The sequence below is a fragment of the Staurois parvus genome, unplaced genomic scaffold (genome assembly GCF_062004578.1).
Source record: "Staurois parvus isolate SC_StPar_1 unplaced genomic scaffold, SC_StPar_1.0 ptg000089l, whole genome shotgun sequence".
NCBI classification, from domain to species: Eukaryota; Metazoa; Chordata; class Amphibia; order Anura; family Ranidae; genus Staurois; species Staurois parvus.
In genome coordinates, this window is record NW_028317885.1 from 3,540,595 (window position 1) to 3,566,295 (window position 25,701).

At 41.9% G+C, this 25,701-nt stretch overlaps 1 protein-coding gene across 1 annotated transcript in view; it reads left to right on the forward strand.

Annotated features, from left to right (window-relative positions):
* The window catches only part of FBN1 (fibrillin 1), a 374,110-nt gene that overhangs the window by 189,779 nt on the left and 158,630 nt on the right, over positions 1–25,701 (forward strand). The window contains exons 8-11 of the mRNA XM_089670326.1: positions 11,531–11,656; positions 12,841–12,999; positions 19,371–19,568; positions 24,523–24,681. Coding sequence (XP_089526452.1) covers positions 11,531–11,656; positions 12,841–12,999; positions 19,371–19,568; positions 24,523–24,681 — 642 coding nt within the window. The remainder of the gene's footprint in view (positions 1–11,530; positions 11,657–12,840; positions 13,000–19,370; positions 19,569–24,522; positions 24,682–25,701) is intronic.

Consider the following 25,701-nt stretch of genomic DNA (forward strand, 5'->3'; position numbering starts at 1 on the left):
TTGCTATGTAGAGAGTGTAGTGGTTCACTAGCTGACCATATGTTACACTGTGGAAAATGTCCTTCCCAGCAGAACATGCATCTAGAAAAGAGATTATATGTTAAAAAGCCATTTAAACTATATTACAAGCATTTTAGATGCCATTATATGTGATGTCCTGCAACTTTGAGGGTTAACTTTTATAATTTTAACGACTGCAGAAATTACTGCTGTACTCCCCATGCTTTTAACCACATTTTCTGAGGCACATCAGTTTAATTTGAATTTTGCAACCGCACATAATCAACAAGGCTTAAACATTTCTGAGCTTGTGCCAGCCCAAGCTGTCCAGAACCTTGCTTCTCAGAAATATTTTTCCAGTGGTCTCTTGTTCAACCACAAATACATCAGGGGTCAGTGTGAGCCCGGCATAACCACAATATGGCAGCGTGGGAGAACGTTGGGTTGGCAGCCCACAGTTGTCCACTGAGAGTGCCAGTGAGTGTGTGTGATTGCTGGTGCCACCAAGTGACCACAGGTGATAGTTGTAATAGTTGTAGTAAAGTTTAGATACACAAAGAAAACACTAAAAAACAGACCACATTTTGTCTGCCAAAGACTCACTGTTATTTTATCAGCCCTAAATATTTACATTTAAAGATTCATATACATAAGTGTAATAGGCTTTCTTGATTCTAAAGTAAAATTGATAGGGAATGGACAATACTGTATAGAATTGGATGACACATTGGGGGTTATTTACTAAAATTCTGCTGCAACTCTGCAGAGAAACCAGTCAGCTTCCACAGTTTATTGCCAAAGTTTAATTGAATAAGCTGAAGTTAGAAGCTGATTGGCTACCATGCACAGCTTCACAAGATTCTAAATGCTTCAGTTTTAGTAAAACTACCCCATAATGTTTTCCTTCCTTCATTTTTATTTTAATAAAACTCAATTCATATAAGGGATTGCTCTCATGTCTCCTTAGTGTTATCCACAGCCGTAGCTTTTTGTTGGTCCTGCCCCAGCTCCTGGTCACCAGGAATGTTGTTTTCATGTAGAACAGTATTAGAATAGTAAAGTTGGCCATACATCAGTAGAATTTTGTTAAAAAATTTTCAGAAACCTTGGCTGTCTATGAACCATGTGTGCGGCATGTGGTCATTAATGCCCACCTTCTTTGCTGCCACACACATGTGTTACATCGGCAGCAAGAGGTTAATGAACTTAAAGATGCGACCATTGTAAGTTTCGATTTTTAGCACATTAGAAGAACTTTATCATTTTTTTCTCTCTTTATGGAACTTGCCAGAAAATACCCTAGCCTTATATTAATAAATAATTTCAGCAGAAGAACAACTGCTGCTATGACTTAAAAAGTTTCCAGATGGAAAAAAAGAATGATAAATTATTAAGTTATTATTTTCATATTTTTGACCAAATCTTGCCCAACAGTGGGATTTCCCACAGAACCTATGTAACCAGCTATTAGACTGAGGGCGTGAGTTAGGGACATTCAGAATGAATGCTTAGGCCATGTATGTGATTTCTTAAACCACAAATGTTCCCTAAGGCCTTGTTAAGTGAGTACGGTTGTCATTTACATATTTGCTTCTTTTAAAAGGCTGGAATTAAGAAACTGCCTCATCCAAACTTTATTAATATTAACACCTTCTTCAAAATTCTGTGAATAAAGTGTTTACCATCCTGTAGCAATTACAAGTGTAAATGAATGTATGTGTTTATTAGTGGGCCTGGACTGCGAATATTTTATATTAATTTTAAAGGCAAGCAGAATTGTTTGTATGATCCCAAAGGCAGAGGAGAAAAATACTTTTTATTGTAACATTATTTTTTCATATTTCGATTTTTTTCTTTAACAAAGGGTTTATTGACAGTTTTCACATTACACAGATGTAACTCGCCAGTCACAAATAAATAAAATTTACAATGAAAATAAGAAACAATACATTAAGCAAAGAGGTAGTCATGTCCAGACCTCTGATGAGGATATGTCTAATCAAGTGTACTCTGGGCACTAGAAAGGTGATAAGGCCATTCCGGGTGAGGGACCGGCTGGAAACTGCATAGACATGGAAAATACCCAGCTATCTAATCTTAGGGGGCATGGGTTAAAGGAAAATAAGAATAAGGACATGGGGAGGGAAAAGAAAGACATTTAGATTTTTTATCGATTTAGCAAACAAACTGCTGATACACACGTCTCTATTGATATTGCATTTTTTATTAAACCTGAACTAGAATCTTTTTAAATGCAAACACCATGGAACTTCATGTTAAAAATAGTGCATGCAAGATGCTGCCAAGACAGTGTCGAATGGCCTTACCTGTGGGAGGTCCTACATCGCTTTGCTTTGGAGGATCACTTCATGAAATAGATATACATTCTTTATTCCACCTCTAGAGCCTGTATGCAAAATAACAGTATGATTTCTGAATTTTTTTCTTTCTACCATGGTAGTAGGGAGGGGTGCCCCCTCCCCCCCCCTTTTTTTGCCCTCACTTTGAAACCCTTGGTGGCATCTGTTAAGCATTATATAATAGGGTTCAAAAGGGGGGACAGGGAAGATTACATTACTGTGTACACAGATGATGTGTTACTATTCCTGGTAGGGTACAGATACTCAGTTTAAATCAAAAAGCAGGAGTTGGGTTAAGATTCTGTTAACAGTGGTGGGTAGCGCCAAGCTCTTGAAAATGATTTGGGCCCCATAACCCCATTATGCCATATTCTCTAATTTGAGTGCTTCAATCATAGTATAATAAATTGACTCCATATATTGACACTTTATCTGCATAGGAAATAATTAGAGATGAGCGAATTATTCAAAAATTCGGTTCGGCTGATTCGACGAATTCGCGGAATAAATTCGCTTCGAGCCGAATATATTCGCTGCGAATTTAACTTATAAAAAGGGTGTTTCTAGGCTTCAGAGAGCCTTTATATTAGTGCAGAACACTGTACCTTTAATTTAAATGCCCTTGGAGTCTGCTGGGGAAGAGAAATAATACTGTCAGTCAGTATGACATGCAGATGAGTGCCGTCGATCTTAGAATCACCGCACACTTCACTCATTTGGGCAGTCACGGGGCCAAAACCAGAGTGTGGAGCCACAGTGTGGCGGTGGAGGCAGCAGCAATGGGAGGCCATACAGCACCCTATGACAAAATGGAACCCACCAGCAGTGTGAGGAGACATTGTGGGCCATTTGTGCCAAGGAATGCGAGGGACTCCCTGCCTCCATCTCCACAGCATACTGCTACGGTGCGTCTGGGTCCTCTGTCTCCTCCTCCTCCTCTACCAGATGCTCCTGCTCCTCCACTCCTGTCCGCTGAGTGGAAAAACCACCCATTTCACTCAATAATTCCTGAGCACCAATGTCCTCCTCTACCTCCTCCTCTTCTTCCTGTCCTGCCCCCACAGGGGTCATGTGGCGTTGAGATCTGTGCGCCACGTCTACCGCACCCTGACCAGCCATTGTTAACAGCATTTGTTCCAGGACGTGTAACAGAGGAATGACGTCGTTCATCCCATAGTCCTGCCGACTCACGAATAGCGTGGCCTCCTCAAAGGGCCTGAGCAAGCGGCAGGTGTCACGCATGAGCTGCCAATGGCTGACATCTAAGTTACACAGGGGAGTACCTTTATCCGCTTGTAACATCAGGAAATCGGTGATGGCCTTTCGCTGTTTGTAAAGGCGGTCTAACATATGTAGGGTTGAATTCCACCTTGTTGCAACGTCGCAGATCAGGCGATGCTGTGGAATTCCGTTCTGCCGCTGCAGCTCAAGGAGGGTGTGCTTTGCGGTGTAGGAATGGCTGAAATGCATGCAAAGTTTACGTGACATTTTAAGGATGTCTTGCAGTGGGATGGTGGATTTTAGGAACCGCTTGACAACCAGATTGAACACGTGAGCCATGCATGGCGCATGGCACAACCTTCCTTGACGCAGAGCAGACACCATGTTCTTTCCGTTGTCGGTCAACATGGTTCCGATTTTCAGTTTGCGCGGAGACAGCCATCTGTCGATTTTTCTGTTCATTACACTCAGAATTTCCTCCCCTGTGTGACTACGTTCGCCAAGGCATACCAGGTGCAGCACAGCGTGACACCGTTGCGCCCTGCACATATGATATGCCGGTCGGGTAATGGGACTTGGCACGGGGGTGGCGGCTGAGGACACGGCGGAAGAAGAGGTGGTAGAGGCGGACATCTTTGCTGGACCAAGGACGTGCAAACGTGGAGGCAAAAGCGGCGTGACCTGTCCAAGTTGCTGGTGCGGCTGTGCCGGCACCACGTTCACCCAGTGGGCCGTAAATTACATGTACTGTCCCTGACCGTAGTTACAGCTCCACACGTCGGCGCTGCCGTGCACTTTGGCAGAGACCGACATGCTCAAAGACTGGCCCACCATCTCTTCTGCATGTGAATGCAGGGCTGGCACTGCCTTTTTGGCGAAGAAATGCCGGCTTGGCACTCTCCACCGCGGCTCGGCACAAGCCATCATTTCTCGGAAAGGTGCTGAGTCCACCACTTGGAAAGGGAGGGACTGCAGCACCAGCAACTTGGACAGGAGGACGTTCAGCTTCTGCACCGTCGGGTGCGTGCTCGCAAACTGTTGTCTCTTGGAAACGGATTCCAAGAAAGACTGCTGACGGAATCCGTGAAGAGGAGTAGCAGGAGAAGGAGCATCTGAACGAGCGGAAGATGCCAACGAGCGACAACTCCCCTCAGCAGAGGTGTTGGAGCCTTGACTGGCTGATAGAGGGCGATTGACGTCGGGTGACGGAGCAAGTAACGGAGCGGGTGATGGAGCGGGGGCTGGGGCAGGCAGAACCGCCGTATCTTTATCACGGTTTTCCCAGGCCACCGAATGGCGACGCTGCATATGCTGACGCAACGCTGTAGTCCCAACATTGGCCCCCTGGCCACGCTTGACTTTCTGGCCACATAGTCGACATACGGCTACGTTTACTTCCTCGGGCGGCTTGACGAAAAATTGCCACACCGCCGAGTAGGAAACTTTGCCCCCGCTACTCCTCACTGGCTGACTGCTACTTCCTCCGTGCACACTGGCACCACTACTGGCCGTGGTGGTAGGCTGCAGTGGAGCTGGTGCTCTACTCCGTGGCCGTTTGGCTCCACTGACACTGCTGCAACCCTGCTGCCTCCTGGGCAACCCACCGACTGTTTTGCTCGCTGGCAAGCTGGCACCCTCTTCTCCTGATGATGCGGAAGCAATAGCCTGATGACGACGAGGCTGCCAAGTGCGATCAGCCTCATCATCATCAATTAGGGTCTCCGCGTCACTACTAGCCCCCTCGGCTGCGTGTGGGTCAGGAGACAGACCTGTCTCTAGACCGGCTACCGAGCCACTCTCCTCGCCAGTACTTCTTCGCCTGGCTGCTGAAGAGGCGGATGTCTCCCCCCGTTCCTGACCGCCCTCTTTTAGCTCTTCCTCACTGTACAGTGGGGCTGAGCCCACAGCATGCGATACACCAAAGGACAGGGGCAGGTCGAGGACACGTGATTTCAGTGGGCTTGCTCCCGGGCCATGCCAACTAACGGTTGTGTCTGACGTACCCACCGACCGTTGGCTGTAGGTGTCAGAGGTGACCTGGGAAGAGGAAGACGACCGAGTCAACCAATCGATGACGGCAGGGTTGTCGGTGGAGACACGACCGCTGGATGAAACCGGGAGCACTGGCCTCTGGCTGCGACTAGTGCTGCCTCGACCCCTTCCTCTGCTGCCACGTCTGCTCGCTCCTGAAACATTGCCTCCTCTGCCACTCCTCTGCGTGTTGTCTGACATACTCTTTAATTCAATAAGCACCCCAAAAATAAAACCGTATTTAACTCTTTGAACGTACAATAGTGGTTGTGAAGCAGAAAGTCAGTTTATTTAGCACAATCGGTCAATTGCAGCTTGCCGTTGGCTGTAAACTGTACGTTTATGTCACTGGAATGCACTAATCACCCAAAAAATATTACCGCCAGCCGGCGTGTAAATGGATTTAACTCTTTGAACGTACAATAGTGGTTGTGAAGCAGAAAGTCAGTTTATTGTACACAATCGGTCAATTGCAGCTTGCCATTGGCTGGAAACTGTACGTTTCTGTCACTGGAATGCACTAATCACCCAAAAAATATTACCGCCAGCCGGCGTGTAAATGGATTTAACTCTTTGAACGTACAATAGTGGTTGTGAAGCAGAAAGTCAGTTTATTTAGCACAATCGGTCAATTGCAGCTTGCCGTTGGCTGGAAACTGTACGTTTCTGTCACTGGAATGCACTAATCACCCAAAAAATATTACCGCCAGCCGGCGTGTAAATGGATTTAACTCTTTGAACGTACAATAGTGGTTGTGAAGCAGAAAGTCAGTTTATTTTGCACAATCGGCAAACTGCAGCACCAACTGTGCACGACAGCCACCAAAAAAAAAAGGGTGTATGTCACTTTAAATTTTCGATTCTTTGATAGCTGTGGCCCTAAGTAACGATTCTGTGTCCCTGAGTAACGATTCTGTGGCCCTAAGTAACGATTCTGTGTCCCTGAGTAACGATTCTGTGTCCCTGAGTAACGATTCTGTGGCACTGAGTAACGATTCTGTGGCCCTGAGTAACGATTCTGTGGCCCTAAAGTCTCTGTGGCCCTAACTCTGTCCCTTAATACACACAGGTCTGTCTCTCTTGAATGACCGGAGGCTAATGGAGAATTCTAAGATGGCCGCGATTTATAGCTCCACCATTACACAGTGCTGGCTGGCTGCTGATTGGCTAATGCGATCACATGTCATGAATGCATTATGGGTCAGCGCGCCTTGTCTGCGCGCCTTCCCAGAGATCCCCGCCCCATCTTCTCTGTCCATTTTCTCTGTCGCCACACGTCGCTGCCATTTTTGGGAAAATTCGATTCGTGCATCCGAAGTTTGCTAATCTTTGGATTCGTCGCGAATAGAATTTTTCCAAATCTTCGGAACGAATTCCACTTCGTCATGTTCGATTCGCTCATCTCTAGAAATAATCCATGACTTAAAGTTGCTAAATTACGGTTACCAAAGGATAGGGTAGGGTTGGCGGTACCGCATACTAAGTTATTCTTTCTAACCGCTCAACTTCAACATTTAATGTGATAAGGAAAGACGTGTAAAGGAGGCCCTAACCAAGGTATCCTTTTGCAACGCACTGATAAGTGCCTTTTGTTAGCATAACTAAAGTCGAGTATTGAGCATACCTCCTCACAATACCTACCTCTGGTGCTGCTAAATAAGGTTTGATTAGAAATGAAGCAACTCATGCATTATGATGACATTACAACTCATACACTGATATGGCATAATCCCAGGCTATCAGAACTGAACAAATTGGAGAGGTTGGTATCAGGCAGGGATACACTTTGTCCATCAATTGTATACCCAGGGTATATTAAAATCATTCCAGTTCCCACAGCAAGAATATCAGTTGCCCAGTCATAGTTTTTATCAATATCTACAACTTTGCCATGCTCTTTCCACCCAGGCAAAATCTACTATCCTAAAGCTTATTAACACTCCGTTGATAGACACAATTGCTAATCCAAAATAGTATGATTGGTAATACCTTGTTGCCCTGTAGGAGGGAATGGGAGATACTGCTGGTCTTGGGGAAATTGCTGAGAAATACTGACAAAGAGTGGAGGGACAGGTGGTTATGATTTCCTTATTTGCCCAGAAGCTGATATAATTATTTATAATACATGGAGTGTATCACACTCCCCAGAAGCTCTTCCAGTGGCACCGTAGAGATATTTCTGAATGCCCAAGGTCTTTGAATGGTCCTGCTAACTTATTGCATATGCTTGGGAGGTGTCCTAAGTTGTTTTGTTACTGGAAAGAAATAATATCCATCCCAAACAAAAGAAAATTTTTCAGCATACTTACTAGCTAGCCTGCAAGAAAACCAGATTGACCCTGGATAACAATTCACAATAAACACAGAGGGTTTAATTGCACATATGTGTGAAAGTTGCAGTTCCCTCTGTATACTGCGGTCCTAACTCTATCATTTTGAGAGCAATATTATCCCCAGGAAGTCTTGTTCCCAGTTTTTAGATTACTGTTAATGGCTCGCAAACTCATAGCCATGAAATAGATCTCACCAAACTCTCCTACAGTAGTAGAATTTTGCAATAACTCTAATTTTATTTTTCTGAGAGAAAAATTGATTTATCAAAATAGGGGGTGCCCACAGAAGTTGATAAACTCTGGGACCCATTGCTATCGACACTTGGATTGAATCCATTGACTCTTGTTAAACAGAGATTATTTCAGGGGCAAACTCTGGGGTTGCAGAGGGGAATGGTTATCCTAAATAGAATTGGTGAACTGTACCAAGGCATTAATGATCGGGTGGCAGCGCTGTACGCATGGATAAGTGAAATTCCAGGGAAACGCTGTGGAGAGCACAGGTTAGTAGTTATAAGTGCTGTGTTGTAAAAGCTAGGAAATATTAATCATACACCTCTGGTTATGTGCCTGTATCCCTCTTTTTTACGGTTTATTATACACTGATATGTGCAAGTTTGAAACATTAGCTCATGATGCATGGTTATAGATATGTACTGATTACACTTTGATGGCCTGCATTGTATCTGTGCATTGTACTTATCTTGTGTTTCTATGCTTTGGATCTGGAGGTTATGTCCACTGCCTATTTAACCTGTTTGGGTTTTTTTCTCTTGTTTATTTTTTTTGTCTGAAAAATCTAAAAAAAATGAATTAAGAATACAGTCAGGTCCATAAATATTGGGACATCGACACAATTCTAACATTTTTGGCTCTATACACCACCACAATGGATTTGAAATGAAACAAACAAGATGTGCTTTAACTGCAGACTGTCAGCTTTAATTTGAGGGTACTTACATCCAAATCAGGTGAACGGTGTAGGAACTACAACAGTTTGCATATGTGCCTCCCACTTGTTAAGGGGCCAAAAGTAATGGGACAATTGGCTTCTCAGCTGTTCCATGGCCAGGTGTGTGTTATTCCCTCATTATCCCAATTACAATGAGCAGATAAAAGGTCCAGAGTTAATTTCAAGTGTGCTATTTGCATTTGGAATCTGTTGCTGTCAACTCTCAAGATGAGATCCAAAGAGCTGTCACTATCAGTGAAGAAAGCCATCATTAGGCTGAAAAAACAAAACAAACCCATCAGAGAGATAGCAAAAATATTAGGCGTGGCCAAAACAACTGTTTGGAACATTCTTAAAAAGAAGGAACGCACCGGTGAGCTCAACAACACCAAAAGACCCGGAAGACTGCGGAAAACAACTGTGGTGGATGACTGAAGAATTCTTTCCCTGGTGAAGAAAACACCCTCCACAACAGTTGGCCAGATCAAGAACACTCTCCAGGAGGTAGATGTATGTGTGTCAAAGTCAACAATCAAGAGAAGACTTCACCAGAGTGAATACAGAGGGTTGACCACAAGATGTAAACCATTGGTGAGCCTCAAAAACAGGAAGGCCAGATTAGAGTTTGCTAAACAACATCTAAAAAAGCCTTCACAGTTCTGGAACAACATCCTATGGACAGATGAGACCAAGATCAACTTGTACCAGAGTGATGGGAAGAGAAGAGTATGGAGAAGGAAAGGAACGGCTCATGATCCTAAACATACCACCTCATCAGTGAAGCATGGTGGTGGTAGTGTCATGGCGTGGGCATGTATGGCTGCCAATGGAACTGGTTCTCTTGTATTTATTGATGATGTGACTGCTGACAAAAGCAGCAGGATGAATTCTGAAGTGTTTCGGGCAATATTATCTGCTCATATTCAGCCAAATGCTTCAGAACTCATTGGACACCACTTCACAGTGCAGATGGACAATGACCCAAAGCAGACTGCAAAAGCAACCAAAGAGTTTTTTAAGGGAAAGAAGTGGAATGTTATGCAATGGCCAAGTCAAGTACCTGACCTGAATCTGATTGAGCATGCATTTCACTTGCTGAAGACAAAACTGAAGGGAAAATGCCCCAAGAACAAGCAGGAACTGAAGACAGTTGCAACAGAGGCCTGGCAGAGCATCACCAGGGATGAAACCCAGCGTCTGGTGATGTCTATGCGTTCCAGACTTCAGGCTGTAATTGACTGCAAAGGGTTTGCAACCAAGTATTAAAAAGTGAAAGTTTGATTTATGATTATTATTCTGTCCCATTACTTTTGGTCCCTTAACAAGTGGGAGGCACATATGCAAACTGTTGTAATTCCTACACCGTTCACCTGATTTGGATGTAAATACCCTCAAATTAAAGCTGACAGTCTGCAGTTAAAGCACATCTTGTTTGTTTCATTTCAAATCCATTGTGGTGGTGTATAGAGCCAAAAATGTTAGAATTGTGTCGATGTCCCAATATTTATGGACCTGACTGTATGTATTTAAAAAAAATAGAGCACACATGCATGCATACATATTTCTTGTGGCTATTTCAATATTTTTCCGACTTCAGTGCAGACATCTACAAGACCTGGGATTCTTTATTACCTCTTGGTTTGAGCTCTGCTGGCTGTACATGTCAAAGATCATAGGCTTAGGCTCCTTTCACATGGGCATGTTATTGTGGTAAATCTAAGTGGTTGAGGCACACTTTTAAAATGCCTTAGCCACCTGTCAAACATGGCAGATTGGCCCCATTCAGATAGTGGCAGCTTCAAAAAGAAGAACATGTCATATTCAGTGGTTGATCCTGCCACCTACACACCCCATAGGAGTGAATGGATCCATATGACGAAATCACCTCATCAAATCTATGTAGCTGTGCCGTAGTAAAGAGGGATTTCAGTGTGAAATCTCTCCTCAGACAGACTTGCCAAAGGTAGCATATCGCCTTCTGATTTCCTGCTAACCATTGGCCAGTTGCTGCTGACAAAGTGATCCACTGCAGATTGCAAGTCAGTAGCTTTGCACATGTGAAAGGGACCTTAGCATTTCCATTTGCTTCTATATTTGCAGGGGGCAATGCACATCACTGCTCATTCCAGTCCCACCGTATGTTCTGCTTTCTCATTTGAGTGGAAGGAAAGAAAATTGCTTGATTCCCCCATCAACACAGTGTTGATGGGGGAATCCCTCCTGCAGTGCTACTGTTGTCTGTTGGTGGAGGGGGCATGGGCCTGCAGAAGTTGGGTTTAATACCACTCTAATTAAAACCACTTTTAGTGGTCATCCAGACCTAAATGAGCATTGAACCATTGCATTGCTGGTGCAGCCCCACTGCAAGGGAGCATTTTTTTCTTTCCCTGCAGGTGCGTTTTTAATGGTTCATGTTAAAGTTCAGTTTGTGTTACACTGATTTAATTTTAGCAAACAAATGGCTGACAGAATCGTGTGCCTATTAAATAAAAATCAAGCTGCAAAGGATCTACGGTCATTTCTCTGTGTGCTTGCACAGTAAATATTAATTTACTTGGTTACTTTAATGTGCTTGTTATTGACCTGTGAGTTCAATTATATGAATGATCATGTTATAACTCTTTTTTTTCTAGATATTGATGAATGTGCCACTATCCTGGGGATCTGTGAAGCCGGTGAATGTGCTAATACAGTGGGCAGTTACTTTTGCAAGTGTCCATCAGGATTTTTTACATCGGCGGATGGATCAAGATGTATAGGTAAACGTCCCAAAGTCTATACAGTATATATGTGCCACACACATACACAGTAAAAGATGCTCAGGTTCCCATATGGAAGAAAAATAATATATTTTAAAAATATTCTTCCCAAATATATTGCCATATATTTGAAACACTACAATTTTGGCCAAATTCAATATTAAAAAAAAAATAAATATATATATATATATATATATATATATATATATACTGTATGTATATATATAGTGCTTGTTGAAATATATTTTTTTTAACATATAAAAAAGGCATTTTAACATATATTTTTACATATATTTGTAAATGCATTCCAAAAATGTAGAATTGTATTTTTAAAGACATACAGTATATTTGAAATGTATTTTTAAAAATATTTTTCATATATTTTGTAATAAAAACGCATTTCAACATGCAGTATATATATATATATATATATATATATATATATATATATATATATATATAAATATATTTTGAAATATATTGAATATGGCCAAAATTGCAGTGTAACGGAACTGACCCCAAACTGCGCTTGGGTACTTCCATTAGACTACCGCTTCCCCGTCCAAACACCAACAACAGATACTACAGCTGACCATACAAGACTAGACGACACCAATCTTGACGTAATCCAGGAGGTAGACTAGTTTATTTTAACACAGATACAAGATATATACACTCAAAGGAACAATCCCCCTCCCTGCATAATGACACAGGGCGGGGCAATCTACATTTAGTAACCAGAGATGCACCAACAGACAGTCCCATCAGGAGGGTGGGCTGCTGGAGACACCCCCCACCAAGCCAATACACATAAACACATACATCCCTTAATAGTTTGCTCCAAAACCAGACACAAAATAGAACAATGGGATGCAATCACATAACATCAAACAATCAACAACCCCCCACCCCAATATTAGGACAGATCACCCTGTACTCCTAACAGGCACAGGGTAGTTTACACATAAGAGGGATATAGGGAGCTGAGACAGGGGTCTCCCCACCTCTCCAAAGTGAGCTGGGTTCCATGGGCCCCCCACCCAAAGTGACTCCCGTCACATGCAGCATTTCAAATATATGGCAATCTATTTGGGAAGAATATTTAAAAAATATATTTCAAATATATTTTTCTTCCATGTGGGTTTGTGCGTAGAAAGATGACATTGTATTGTTCTTTGCACTAGATGTTCGTCCTGGGTATTGTTATTCATCGTTATCCAATGGCCGTTGCACCAATCAGCTCCCCCAGCTGCTACCTAAGATGCAGTGTTGCTGTGATACTGGAAGATGTTGGTCTTCAGCAGCAACTACACCACCTGAAGTGTGCCCCTTCCGTGGGACAGGTGAGCCTGTATTTAAAGCTTTTGATATTTCATTTTAGGATAACATTATTTTAGCATTATCTTTTTTTTAATATATCGATGCATACCAAGTAACTTTGCAGATATAAGGACTGCTTCTCAAATATTATTCAAAAGAAGCTATAATGCTGTATTTATTTTTAAATATTAAAAAAAATGAATTTCTAATAATTGCAAAAAGAGATAGCTTGTGTAAAACTAGGCAAGAGTTGTAAAGTTATGTGTTTCACAATATAATTATTGTATTTCATCTTAACAATTGTTTTGCTAATACATAAAATAGTAAAACTGAAACACATCTTTGTTATTGCACACGTACAGACCCAGACAAGACTGAATTTATGACATCCATGAACTGCTTTAGCTAGTAAAAAATCTGCAATTTTGTTTAGCCAGGTTCATAATCCTGATACAGGTTGATTTAATAAAGGCAAATAGACTGTTCACTTTGCAAAGGAATTTTCCTCAGAGCTTAGTAAATTTGGTAAAATTTATTTTGCACTGACAACCTAATCACGTGCAAGTAAAATAAAAAACAGCATATTTGCTTGCACATTATTTGATGATGGGAATCAGCAGAGCTTCACCTCATTCACTAAAGTCTGGGTAAAATTCCCTAGCAAAGTGCAACTTCCCATTCACAGTGAACATTCTATTTGCCTTTGAAACCTTCATTCCACCATGTCAGACAGAATGGTCAGATCAGTGATCTAATTTCAGTGCTGTTAAATGAGAAGTATGGGAATGTAAAAAAAAACATACTCACCTAGGAGGAGGTCCATTACTGCATCTGACGCCCGCCGTCTCTAAGACCGATAACTGCGAAATCAGAGACAGCTGATCGCTCAATTTTTTGGTCTTCAGTGAGCAGAGAGCTATGACTGTAAGTCACCAACTGTCTGCTTTGCCCCTCCAGTGATCACTGGAGCTCTGGGTTGTGGAGGGGATGGGAACAGCTAGCTCAGGCTCTCAGCAGTGTGCTGATCCAGCTGCCGGTCCAGGCATGTAGGTGGATCCTTACAATAAAGTCGGGATCTCTCCAGAGCCTGCACTGGCTCAGTGATGCCAGCCGACAGCAAACTTTAGACTGTTGGCTAAAAATGGGTCACAGAAGTGAAGAACAATGTGCTTTTGCTCTCCTTCTTTTTTAAGTTACATGAATATACACTGACTTTCCATCGGCTTGCAAGGCACTGAAGGAACATCACACTGATGAGGTTATTATTATCTGAATACTCTGCTCTCACCCCTTGTCAGTAAGCTCCTGGGGTTAGATTGTCAGCACTGTGAAGAGCAGTGTGATTGGCTCCTAATTTTGGAGTCTAAAATCAAGAAAGATTAATGCACCTATGCTAGATATATCTTAAAACTAGATATTAGGAGAGTTAGGAGGGCCCTGCTCCTTGGAGCTTACAATCTAAGAGATGGACACAGCCCACTCTTCTCTACGGGTGGTCGGATGAAAACTGAGCACCTGTCCATTTCCATCCGACTGTCATCCGATCCGCCAGTTGAACAAGGTACGGGTCCCCATTCCTCTGTTTTTAGCAGAATGCCGGTGGGTGTCAGTGGACACATGTCCACTGACATCCGCCACTCCATATACAGCTGTGGATGGTCCGGTCCGGTCCAGCTGAAAAACTGACAGGTGGACCCGATTGGTCCGTCAGTGTGAAAAGGGCCATAGGCCACTGTTGCTGTAAAGCTCTTTTTCAAAATGTACCTTGGATAATGTGTATTGTATTGAAATTTTTCTCTTGAGTGCTTGATTTCAGAGAGCACAGCACACACTCCTTTGCTTTCACACACACACACACACAATGATTTGTTAATAATACAAAAGTGATAATATTGTGTATTTTATTATCTACAGCAGGGCCTAAAATTTCAAGTCCTGAGCTACTAGCCAGGCCTTAAGAGTTACTCGCCAAGTTGCCCCACCCAACCCCTACCCTGCTACACCCCTAATTTCGCCCCTAAGCATGCCCTCGTAAATTATTTCATGAAATTACACTGTTAAATGTTACCCACATTACATCAGGGCCTCCAATGTCCCCCCTAAACACTCCATCATACTTAGACCATGCAGCGCATACAACCATAACCCCCCATAATCTTTCACTCACAAAACCATAACTCTACCAAGCATATCCTACCTTCTATCCAACCCAGCAGTACCTGAAATGCCCCATACTCTACCACTCATAATATCCACATAATCCTGAACCAGACCAAACCACCCATACATGTAGGTTTACATACAGACACATGTACATACACACACACCTTTACACACACATACAAACATGTACACACGCACAGAGACACATGTACACACACACACACACACATACAGACACATGTACACACACACACAGACACATGTACATACACAGAAATACACATGCACAGACACATGTACATACACACAGACACATGTACATACACACAGACACATGTACACACAGACACATGTACGTACATACCCACAAACACACACACACACACACACATGTACACACACAGGCACATGTACACACACATGTATGTACATACACGCAGACACATGTACAGATACACACATGTACATACACACAGACACATGTACATGCATACAGACACACAGATACATGTACACATACACACATACAAATACACACACACACACACACATACAAATACACACACACACACACACACACACACATACAAATACACACGCACACACACACCCCTATAAAAAAAATTGCAGTACTTCGTTACCTTCACTCACAGAGCCGGGTACTGCACTCTAGGGGGAGGCAGAGAGCACAGGACACACACCTTCCTTTGCTTTCACTTTGCTCAACTATTGAGCAGTCTGACGGCTCCCAGTGCGAGTGACAGATCCGGCCCTGAGTTCCGAGCCTGCTCAGCAAGACAACCCTGGGTACACACTCACCCCCACCTTAATTTCCACTCGCCAATGCGAGCAGGTGAGTGGAAATTTCAAGGCCTGATCTACAGTACGTATTGAGAATCTTCAATTTCTATAGTTTTCGGTTCATGAGCTTAAAGTGGTAGTAAACTCTTTTTTTAATACTTTTACCTACAGGTAGACTTATAATAAAGCTTCTAATAAAACTTACTTGTAGGTAAAATGAATATCTCCTAAATGTGCACTGTTTATAAGATAATCTCTGTTTTTGAGAGCTGGCACATGCGCTTTGAAGGAACAGCATACCCGTGCCGTTCTTTCAGAGCACTGTGCCGTGGGCTGGGACTCCCATGCGCATGTAGATCCGGGTGAAGATTAAAGCCTCTACAGTGGTGTCAGCACGCCGCTCGAGGGCTTCGTTGTAAGGTAAGTCCTTTATAATATGCATTCTGACATTCTGACATTCCCATTATGACATTCCCTCTGCAGGTTGCCGTTTACTACCTCTTTAAAAAACTAATATTTATTAGTACATTAGTGATAAGCAATCAAGAGAACATTTTCAATACAATACACATTATCCAAGGTACATTTTGAAAAATATCTTTACAGTGACAGTGGCCTATGGCCCCTTTCACACTGACGGACCAATCGGGTCCACCTGTCAGTTTTTCAGCTGGACCGGATTGGACCATCCATAGCTGTATATGGAGTGGCGGATGTCAGTGGACATGTGGACACCCGCTGGCATTCTGCTAAAAACAGACGAATGGGGACCCGTACCCCGTTCATCTGGCGGATCGCATGACAGTTGGATGGAAACAGACAGGTGGTCACCCCTAAGAGAAGAGTGGGCTGTGTCCATCTCTTAGATTGTAAGCTCCAAGGAGCAGGGCCCTCCTAACCCTCTTGTATTGATCTGTATTGTCTCCCGTTCTATTGTAAAGCGCTGAGCAAACTGTTGGTGCTATTTAAATCCTGTATAATAATAATAACGGAGGAGACACGTACCTGTCATCTGCCTGCTTAGCGGGGATCAGCGGAGAGATGCTTGATGGAGTCTGCCCCGTCTGAGAGGGGCCTATGGGGCAAGAAATATAAAAAAAAGAAAAAAGGGAGCTAAAATACATCTGGTGCTGAACTCTGACTGTATTGTGAGGATTTGTAGATCGTCCCAATGTTTGATATTGGTGTTGTGGAAGTGGCAATTAGGAGCTAAGAATCTTTAAATATTTGTGTGAATATTGGCTTTAGTTTTCCAATCAAATTCCCGTTTACCTGTTTTATCTGCATATGACTGGTTAATTTAAAGTGGAATTCCGGCTATACCCCCGATTACCCTTAAAATTTTCTCCTCCCCCTCCTAACATCTAGGCTAACTAACCTGTGTAAGAAAGATGTATATACTTCACTATTTTCAGGCTGCTCTGGTCCAGTCACATGATCCCTTATGTCAGCCAGCGGTGGTTGCAGGGGAGGAGAGAAAGTGTCCTGACAACGGCTAGTAAAGCCTGGAGTGGTGACATCACTTTTGCCACCAAAACAGAAATAGATAGTATATCCAAATTTTTACAGTTGTCAGAAGAACAGAAGGTAAGGGGAAATCTTCAAATGGGGACTGTCTAAGAGAGGAGTTCCACTTTGTACAGATTTCCTCTCTCTACAACAGAAAGTGAGCATAAGGCAAGCCATAGATGATTCGATTTTCTTTCCTTCCACAACGGGTCTATTCCTCCCGCAGTGCTATTGTGCTCTCTAGGGAGCACGGGGAGCCTTCCTGGCCGGTAGAACACAACTATTAGTAGTGGCTACAGCCATCAGCATTATTTGTATGTAAAAAAATCCAACAGGCTGGTTTTACCTAAGTTGACCAATAAATTGATTTGGGTACAATCAGCCTGCCCATAGATGGATCAAATCTTGGCCGGTCCCTGCTGAACCAGCCAAAATTTAATCTATGGTCAGCTTAAAGTGTTACTAAACCCACAACAGTAAAATCAGTCTGTATATGCAGTAAAGCATGCTTGGTATACTCACTGTGGAACCTAAGGGGTTAATCCTCTGCATTGTGTAAAAAGGCTATTTGTTCCTGGTTGCTCTGTTCCTCCCCTTGTTTAAGCATCCACCTCTTAACTCCTAATGAGACTGACTGAATGGTTGGCATTTTGCACATGCTCAGTTTGATATGTATTGCTATAGAGGTTCTTTTTTTCTTGGGAGAGTGCATGTGATCAGCACAGGGCCAATCAGCACTGGTCAGAGAGAGGTCAGGGGTTTTGCATCCTTCTAAAGCAGAAAGAAACCTCCTCCTACAAGCTTTAGCTAGTGCTTGGCTGAACACTGATAGAAACCACAAGACTGCTATAACTTCTGATGAGAAAAAGTATTTAGCAGTTTATATTTACTAAAATAATTACACTTCCATGTTCTTTGTACTGTGGGAGACCAGATATAGTGAATGCAGGGTCTGGGGTTTAGTAACACTTTACCCCTTGTCAACAGGAGGAAGAAAAGCAGGGGCTTTATTACTTTGCTATTATTTAAAACCATAAAAAAACTGGGGTATACACACACTTGTACATGCAAACATTCATACACTTTTTCATTTTGGATATAATTTTAAATGGTTAAAACCGCATCAGGTTTTTTGCCATATGTATCCCATTAAACAGATTTCTCTTCACCTGCCATAGACACAACAAAAAGCAAAAGGAAATCTTTTCAAAGTGAGGGAAATCCTCTTTTAGACTGTCAATTGTCTAGGGAGCAGGTGTTCCCATTGGAAGATTTCTGTTTTATTCTTGATTCAGTGCCAACCATAAAATTTTATATTTCCCATTACATTCTTTCTTAGTGACAGTGGTTATTAGAGCAGAGAGGATGAATCTCCTTCAAAAGAAGCACATATAGTAATAAAACATGAGACGGCTGATAACCCTTCATAAAAATTGGTAACACATACTCTGTAAGCAATGAGGTTTAGTGGATCCCAGAGTAGGGTAAAATACAGAGCTCCCTCTAGTGGTCAATCTACAAATCTCTGTGTTCAGTACCATAGGAGAAATATGACATGCAAGCATTTCAGCTTGTGGAAGTCATATCAAAAACGGTTTTAAACTTAGCTTGACAAGGAAAGCTTAATATATTTACTCACTAAAAATATATTACTCTTTCCCTTTATGTATTTATCTTTTTGTACATTTCCAGTGTATATGTTCAGTTCATGTTATAGTGAAGAGTTTGCTGCCTCATAGGATATGCTTGTACAAACATTCACAGAGAACATAACAGAGAACCTGTTATAAATTACAAACGCGGTGGTGGAGGGGGAAAGAAAATGAAAAACTAGAAAAGAGAAAAGGTAGAAATGAAGAATACAAATTCAGGTTAGTGTATTTACACTTTGTTTCTAATAATGTTTCTGTTTTTATTCTAGAGGAATACCGGAAACTGTGCACAATGTCTTGGGCACGTCCTGGACAGATCCCTGGACTGGAACCAGGACCAGTTATTCCTCCTGGGTTGCCTTATCCTCCAGATTACTTTCCTCCGATAGGTCCTCAGATTCCACCAGGCTATCCTCCTGTGTTTCCACCACCAGTTGTTCCTGGATATCCTACCCGGGCTCCACCAGGTAAAACAGACAAAATTAAGAACATACTACAGTTTTGTTTCTTAGTTTTTCTTACATAGTTACATAGTCAGTGAGGTTGAAAAAAGACATTAGTCCATGTAGTTCAACCAACATGAAAAAGATATTGAAAACCCCCATATACACAATCCTATACCCACAGTTAATACAGCTTCGCTGTAATGTGTTTACATTTTAATGCATAGTCTTTAATTGATAGTTTGGTAAGATACCTTACAATTTTAATGTGTTGTTACATGATGGCGCTCTGGGTTCTGTATAACCTACACTATGTAACGGAACCGACCCAGACTGTGCTTGAGTACTGCCATTAGCATACCGCTTCCCCGTCCGAACACCGACAACAGACACCACAGCCGACCATACCTAGACAATGGTTTGATGAATTAGGATCTCACTACAGAGCAGACGGTCCGACTCCTACACTGGAGTAGAGGAGAGGCCAGCATAATCAGCTCTTTCAATTCAAATGTCTAGTTCAGAATCAACAACCAGGAATAGTCTTCATATGGCTGATAAATATTACTGTCCCATCTGAAGTAATTCCGACCGCATTCTCAGCATCCATTAGTCACTCTGTGCCCCTAAGAGACACAGGGTGACTTGCACATAAGAGGGATATGGGGATCTGAGACAGGTGTCTCCCAACCTCTGCAAAGTAAGCTGGGTTCCATGAGCCCCCACCCAAAGTGACTCCCGTCACACATTATAGCTACACTAGGCAAGAACAACACTTCTACACCTCTGCACCTACCAGAACACACTAGATAAAAAGGGTGGCTGGGAATTGAAAAAGTCGGAATTGTGTTACACATGAAAACTGGCTGCATCTGATTGGATACAGCCACTGGTCAGCCAACAATTTTTTTGTTCAGCTCCTTTAATCCTTCATTTAAAGGATGTTGGTCAGAAGGGTGGTGACAGGGCCACCTACTGAGTGATCTTCAGCCGGTCTTCGCATAGTGTATGATCAGCTTTAACCTGGCCATAGATGGATTGAAATTCATCTGGTTCAGCAGGAACCAATCGAATTTCAATCCATCTATGGGCAGGCTGGTTGTAGTGAAGTTGATCCATAAATCGACTTCAGTACAACTAGCCTGTCAGGGTTTTCTTTTGTACGATTACTGCTGCCAGCTATAGCTAGCAGTAATAATCTTTGTATTCTAACAGCTGGGAAGCCTTCTGCTGTCAGAATACAATAGCACAGTGGAAGGGTTTCCGCCAGTCCCTATGTGTTGATGGGAGAATCAAGCGAGAATCAAGCAATCAAGGAAAAAAAATTGCTTCATATACGGCCAGCCTTAGTCAGCTAAGGAGATAAGGAGGAAAGCTACGGAATGAGGAATGCTTGGTAATGATTGAAAAATTAAGGTTCACATTCAGTCAATTATCTTTCGTGTCTAAGAAAAATATAATTTGTAGTTCAAAATAAAAAAATGCATTGCAAATAAAAAAGCATATTACAGACAGTACTCAACTGTGTACAAGTACACTAATATGGCTCTGGTCAATTGGTCAAAAAAAAATACAACCTTAGAAAAATACATGGTTTCAGGAAATTTAAATTACATCACCTTTTTGCAAAAAGATTAAATGTTTGACTCTTTTACTAATGTTACATCTAAGTCACTTACTGTAAGACTGCTTGTTATCAGATGTCTTTTCCTCTAATGTTGTTATGTCTTGTACAATTTAAACTAAAAAAAGATATCAATCTCCTGGAGTTATTTTTGTACAGCCTTTAGCTTCGTGATCTTCTGATTTTGAAGTATAATGAATGTCTTTGCTATCTGCCATGCGGGTGCTTTAGCAGATATCAGTTCTCATTTTTCTATGCAAGGATTTCAACAGGATTATTAAACCAATGTCTTTCAATGTTTTCTACGAGGCCCTGACTACACAGTTTTGTACTCCCTGTCCTCTGCTCACTGCTCCTCAAACAACTTTTAGTATTCAGGTTTACCAAGAAACTTTCAAACTCATTTACTGCTTCACTCCTCTTACCTTCCTGACCGGTGGCTAGTTTCAGTCTCCAGTGACTGTTTATCTGATCTGTCACCTACATACTAGATTAGGTCCAGACCTAATATAGCGATGGGTTGACTTACATGGCACTTCCTCTCTTCTGGTTAATTTAAATAAAGTCAATTGAGGCTGTTCAATCTCTGGCTCTGCCAATCCCCAGCGATATTCATTTACTTTTTGCTTTAGCCATCACCACATGACATCACCTTCATCATTGCCTTTCCTTCTCCAGAAAGCCACATTTTTGCCTTTTCTGTTTGTGTGAAACTGCAGGCCCTAGGATGAACCACTTTTGTTCCCCCAGTGTACACAAAACCATAAGTCACAGTAAATCCCGCTTGTTTGTCCCTGTTTGTGTAGGATAAAAGGCTGAGCATGGCCATTTCCACAATGAGGGCTTCAAACATGGCCCCACTTATCCTGCTTTTGCTGCAGTCTGCAATGGGTGGTGACCATCTGCATGCCCCAGGATGACAGGAGCATCAATCCTCTCTGGGTACAATGCAATGTACATTGCAAAGATTTTAAAGAAGGACTCTGGGATAGGCAAAAAAATCACCCAATAGTACACCCCCTACACAAACCACTAAACAGTTAATAACATTTTGAAAATCCTTACCATTTAGGCGAAAAATCTAATTGAATTTTCATGACCTCATCTCTGTAATTCAAAAGATAGCAGTATCTGCTCTGCCAAGGAAGAGGTGTAACAGCAGGGATTACATCATATCCTTTCCTGCCTCTCTGCAGTAAAAGAAAATTACAGTTCCCATTAACCACAAGGAATTGTAGTGAATGTGGGTGGGTACACTAGGCCTGTACATGATGAATGTGTCCGAGAGTCACGGTCCACCAACCACTGCAAGTGGGGCTGAATGACATCACTGCTTCCTGGAGTAAGAACTACAGAAGGGATGTGTCAAGACCAGTGGCTGGGGGAATAGGAGGCATAGCTTCTTCTTCTTACAAACAGAAAACCAAAGTGAATTAATGGTTTGATTTGAAAATGAATAGGCTGTTTCAGAGCAACTACTGAGTGAACCAGAAGATGGATGACATATTCAGTGAAGATAGGAAATCAGCAACAAAGACATGTAAAGAAATGTTTGCCTAAAATTCTGCTTTAACAAACTTTGTTGCAGATTCCTACGTTTCTGCTCTTTAGAAATAACTGTTTGTTGTGTGCAGAGTAAATGCCAAATGCCAACACACATTAATTTGCACTATGATGTGTTTCTGTTGACATTAGTGGAAACGCATCTGACCAAAAATGGAAAGTGTAAATGCAACCTGTGGAAACCCTTTATTGACTTTTTCTGTCTTCTAAAAGTTTGTTACTCTACGATCCACTTTCAACTGCTTAGAGAAGCCACATGAGGAGGTTGTAGGGGTCAAAGAATATTGTAAGCTCTAGAAATTTCTCTCTTTGACCTGAGATTAGAGCCCAACAAGCTGTTTAATTTTTTGTAAATTGAATGAACTCATGAACTCCTGCATATCCTACATTTCAAGATATTCCCAGTCTGTAAAATCTAGCAAATTTTAACTGCAAATTTAGAGTAGAAGAAACATGTCATGATTATTTTCTGTCCCTGTTTGAGTTTACTATTTTCAGTGAGTAGATCAAGAAAAGTGTCATTTAGCAAGGAATATTCAATGGTCGACCCAACATTTTCCATTTTGTTGTATCTTATATAGATGTAGGCATATACATTTTAATGTTCCGATAACTGCACATTTTGCAGTCTCTCATTTTCTAACTTTAATAGTTCTTCTATATGCCCTTTTTCTCCTTATTGAATGTCTATCAGCTATTTAGACATATACACTGATCAGCCATAACTTTATTACCATCTTCCATATTCTGTTAAGGCATGGACTCTACTAGACTTCTGAAGGTATGCTGTGGTATCTGGCACCAAGCCATCAGTAGCCGATTCTTTACATTCTGTAGGTTGTGAGGTGGGGCCTCCGTGGATCCAGCTTATCCCACAGATGCTCGGTTGGATTGAGATTTGAAGAATTTGGAGGCCAAGCCAACATCTCAAACTCATGTTCCTCAAACCATTCTTGAATTTATCACACCAGGCCACCTTCTTTGCTTGTGTCTGGGGACACAGGTCATCATGGACACCCTGACCAGTTTGCAGCTATGCAGCCCCATACGCAATAAATTGTGATGCTCTGTGTATTCTGACACCTTTCTTTCGGAACCAGCATTACTGTTTTCAGCAATTTGAGCTACAGTAGCTCTTCTATTGGATCAGACTTTACAGGTCAGCCTTCGCTCCCCATGTGCATCAGTGAGTATTGGTCGCCCATGACCCTGTTACCTGTTTGCTGGTCTCCTTCTTTGGACCACTTTTGGTAGGTCCTGACCACTGCAGACTGGAAAATCCCACAAGAGATGCAGTTTTGAAGTTGCTCTGGCCCAGTCATCTAGCAAATACAATTTGGCCCTTGTCAAAGTCATGCAAATTCTTACACTTGCCAATTTTTTCTGATTTCAGCAAGTCAGCTTCAGGGACAACATGCTCACCCGTTGTCTAATATATCCTACCCACTTTCAGATGTCCTGGTAACGAGATAATCAATGTTATTTACATTACCCATCATTGGACATAATGTTACGGTTGATTGATATACTGTATAATCATGGAGTGATTTATCCCATTATTGGAATCAAACAAACGAATATAAAATATGTATTTTAGCTAAAATATTAATACAATATGAATTCATTGCAGCTAAAAGTTGCAGTCATTTACCCCTAAATTGCTAGCTATGCTGCCATCTTCTGCTTTGTGTCTCATGGTTTACATTGTGGGGTTCAATACTTTTAAGATGTCTGAATTGTGCTTGTGCTCTCCTTTATGTACTATTTATTTCTTCTCACCATTCTTTGCAGTGGTTCTGCCGGTAAACCTTACACAACAGCAGCCTGTGACAGATTACTGTGTTCTGTTCCGGAACCTGTGTTTGCATGGTCGCTGCATCCCTACTCCTGGAAGCTATCGTTGTGAGTGTAACAAGGGATTCCAGCTAGACGGTAGAGGAGAATGCATAGGTAATGTATGTTTTTTTTTCTTTTTGCCTTGAATGTGTTTGATAAACTGATTATTGTGCTATTCTGTACAATAAAAAAAATTAACTGGGCAGAATCCCAGGTTACCACCATGCCGTTTCAGAAAACAGAAAAGTGGTAAAAGAACCGCCATGTAATATACTTATTGTGAGATAAATTCTGCTTAACCACTTCAAGTCTGGACACTTTCACCCCCTTTCATTATGAGACAATTTTCAGCTTTCAGCACTGTTGCACTTTAAATGACATTTGCACGGTCATGCAACACTGTACCCATATGAAAGTTTTATCATTTTTTTCACACAAATAGAGATTTCTTTTGGTGGTATTTTTATTTCTTGCTAACATTTTTGCCAAACTTTTTTTTTTACAATTTTGCAAATAAATAATCTTTTATTTGCAAATGGCTGCAATCCTGCAGCCATTGATAAATAATGTAAGGGCTGTGATTGGTCACAGCTTATCACATGGTACAAAGCTGCTGTGAATGGCCTTGTACCTTATGATCTTTGTAGATGATCACAGAGCCCACAGTAGTAAACTATGATGCCAAGAAATTATATGTTTACTACTGTGCATTTGATCACCGATTGGCCAATCAGCGATCACAGTGATCCATGTTCAACCGGACACAGTGGGCAGAGATTGTGCCGGTGCCTGCTCCCAGGGTAATGTCCACCTGCATCTGTGCTGCTCCCATTTGCCCGTTTATGTGGATGGGCCAAATGGGAAGAGATTAAGAAAAGCAACTTGAGCTTGGGTTCTATTCAAACACGGAAGTTAGCTGTCATTGCTGGGCCATTGAGCTGCAGGTTCACTTGCCCATATTAGTTCAATGATGTCACAAGCTTCCTTGGACCTTTCTACAGTGCCTTGAAAAAGAATTCATACCCCTTGAAATTTTTCACATTTTGTCATGTTACAACCAAAAACGAAAATTATAAATGGTTTTCAAACATTTTTACAAATAAATATTTAAAAAGTGTGGCATGCATTCGTATT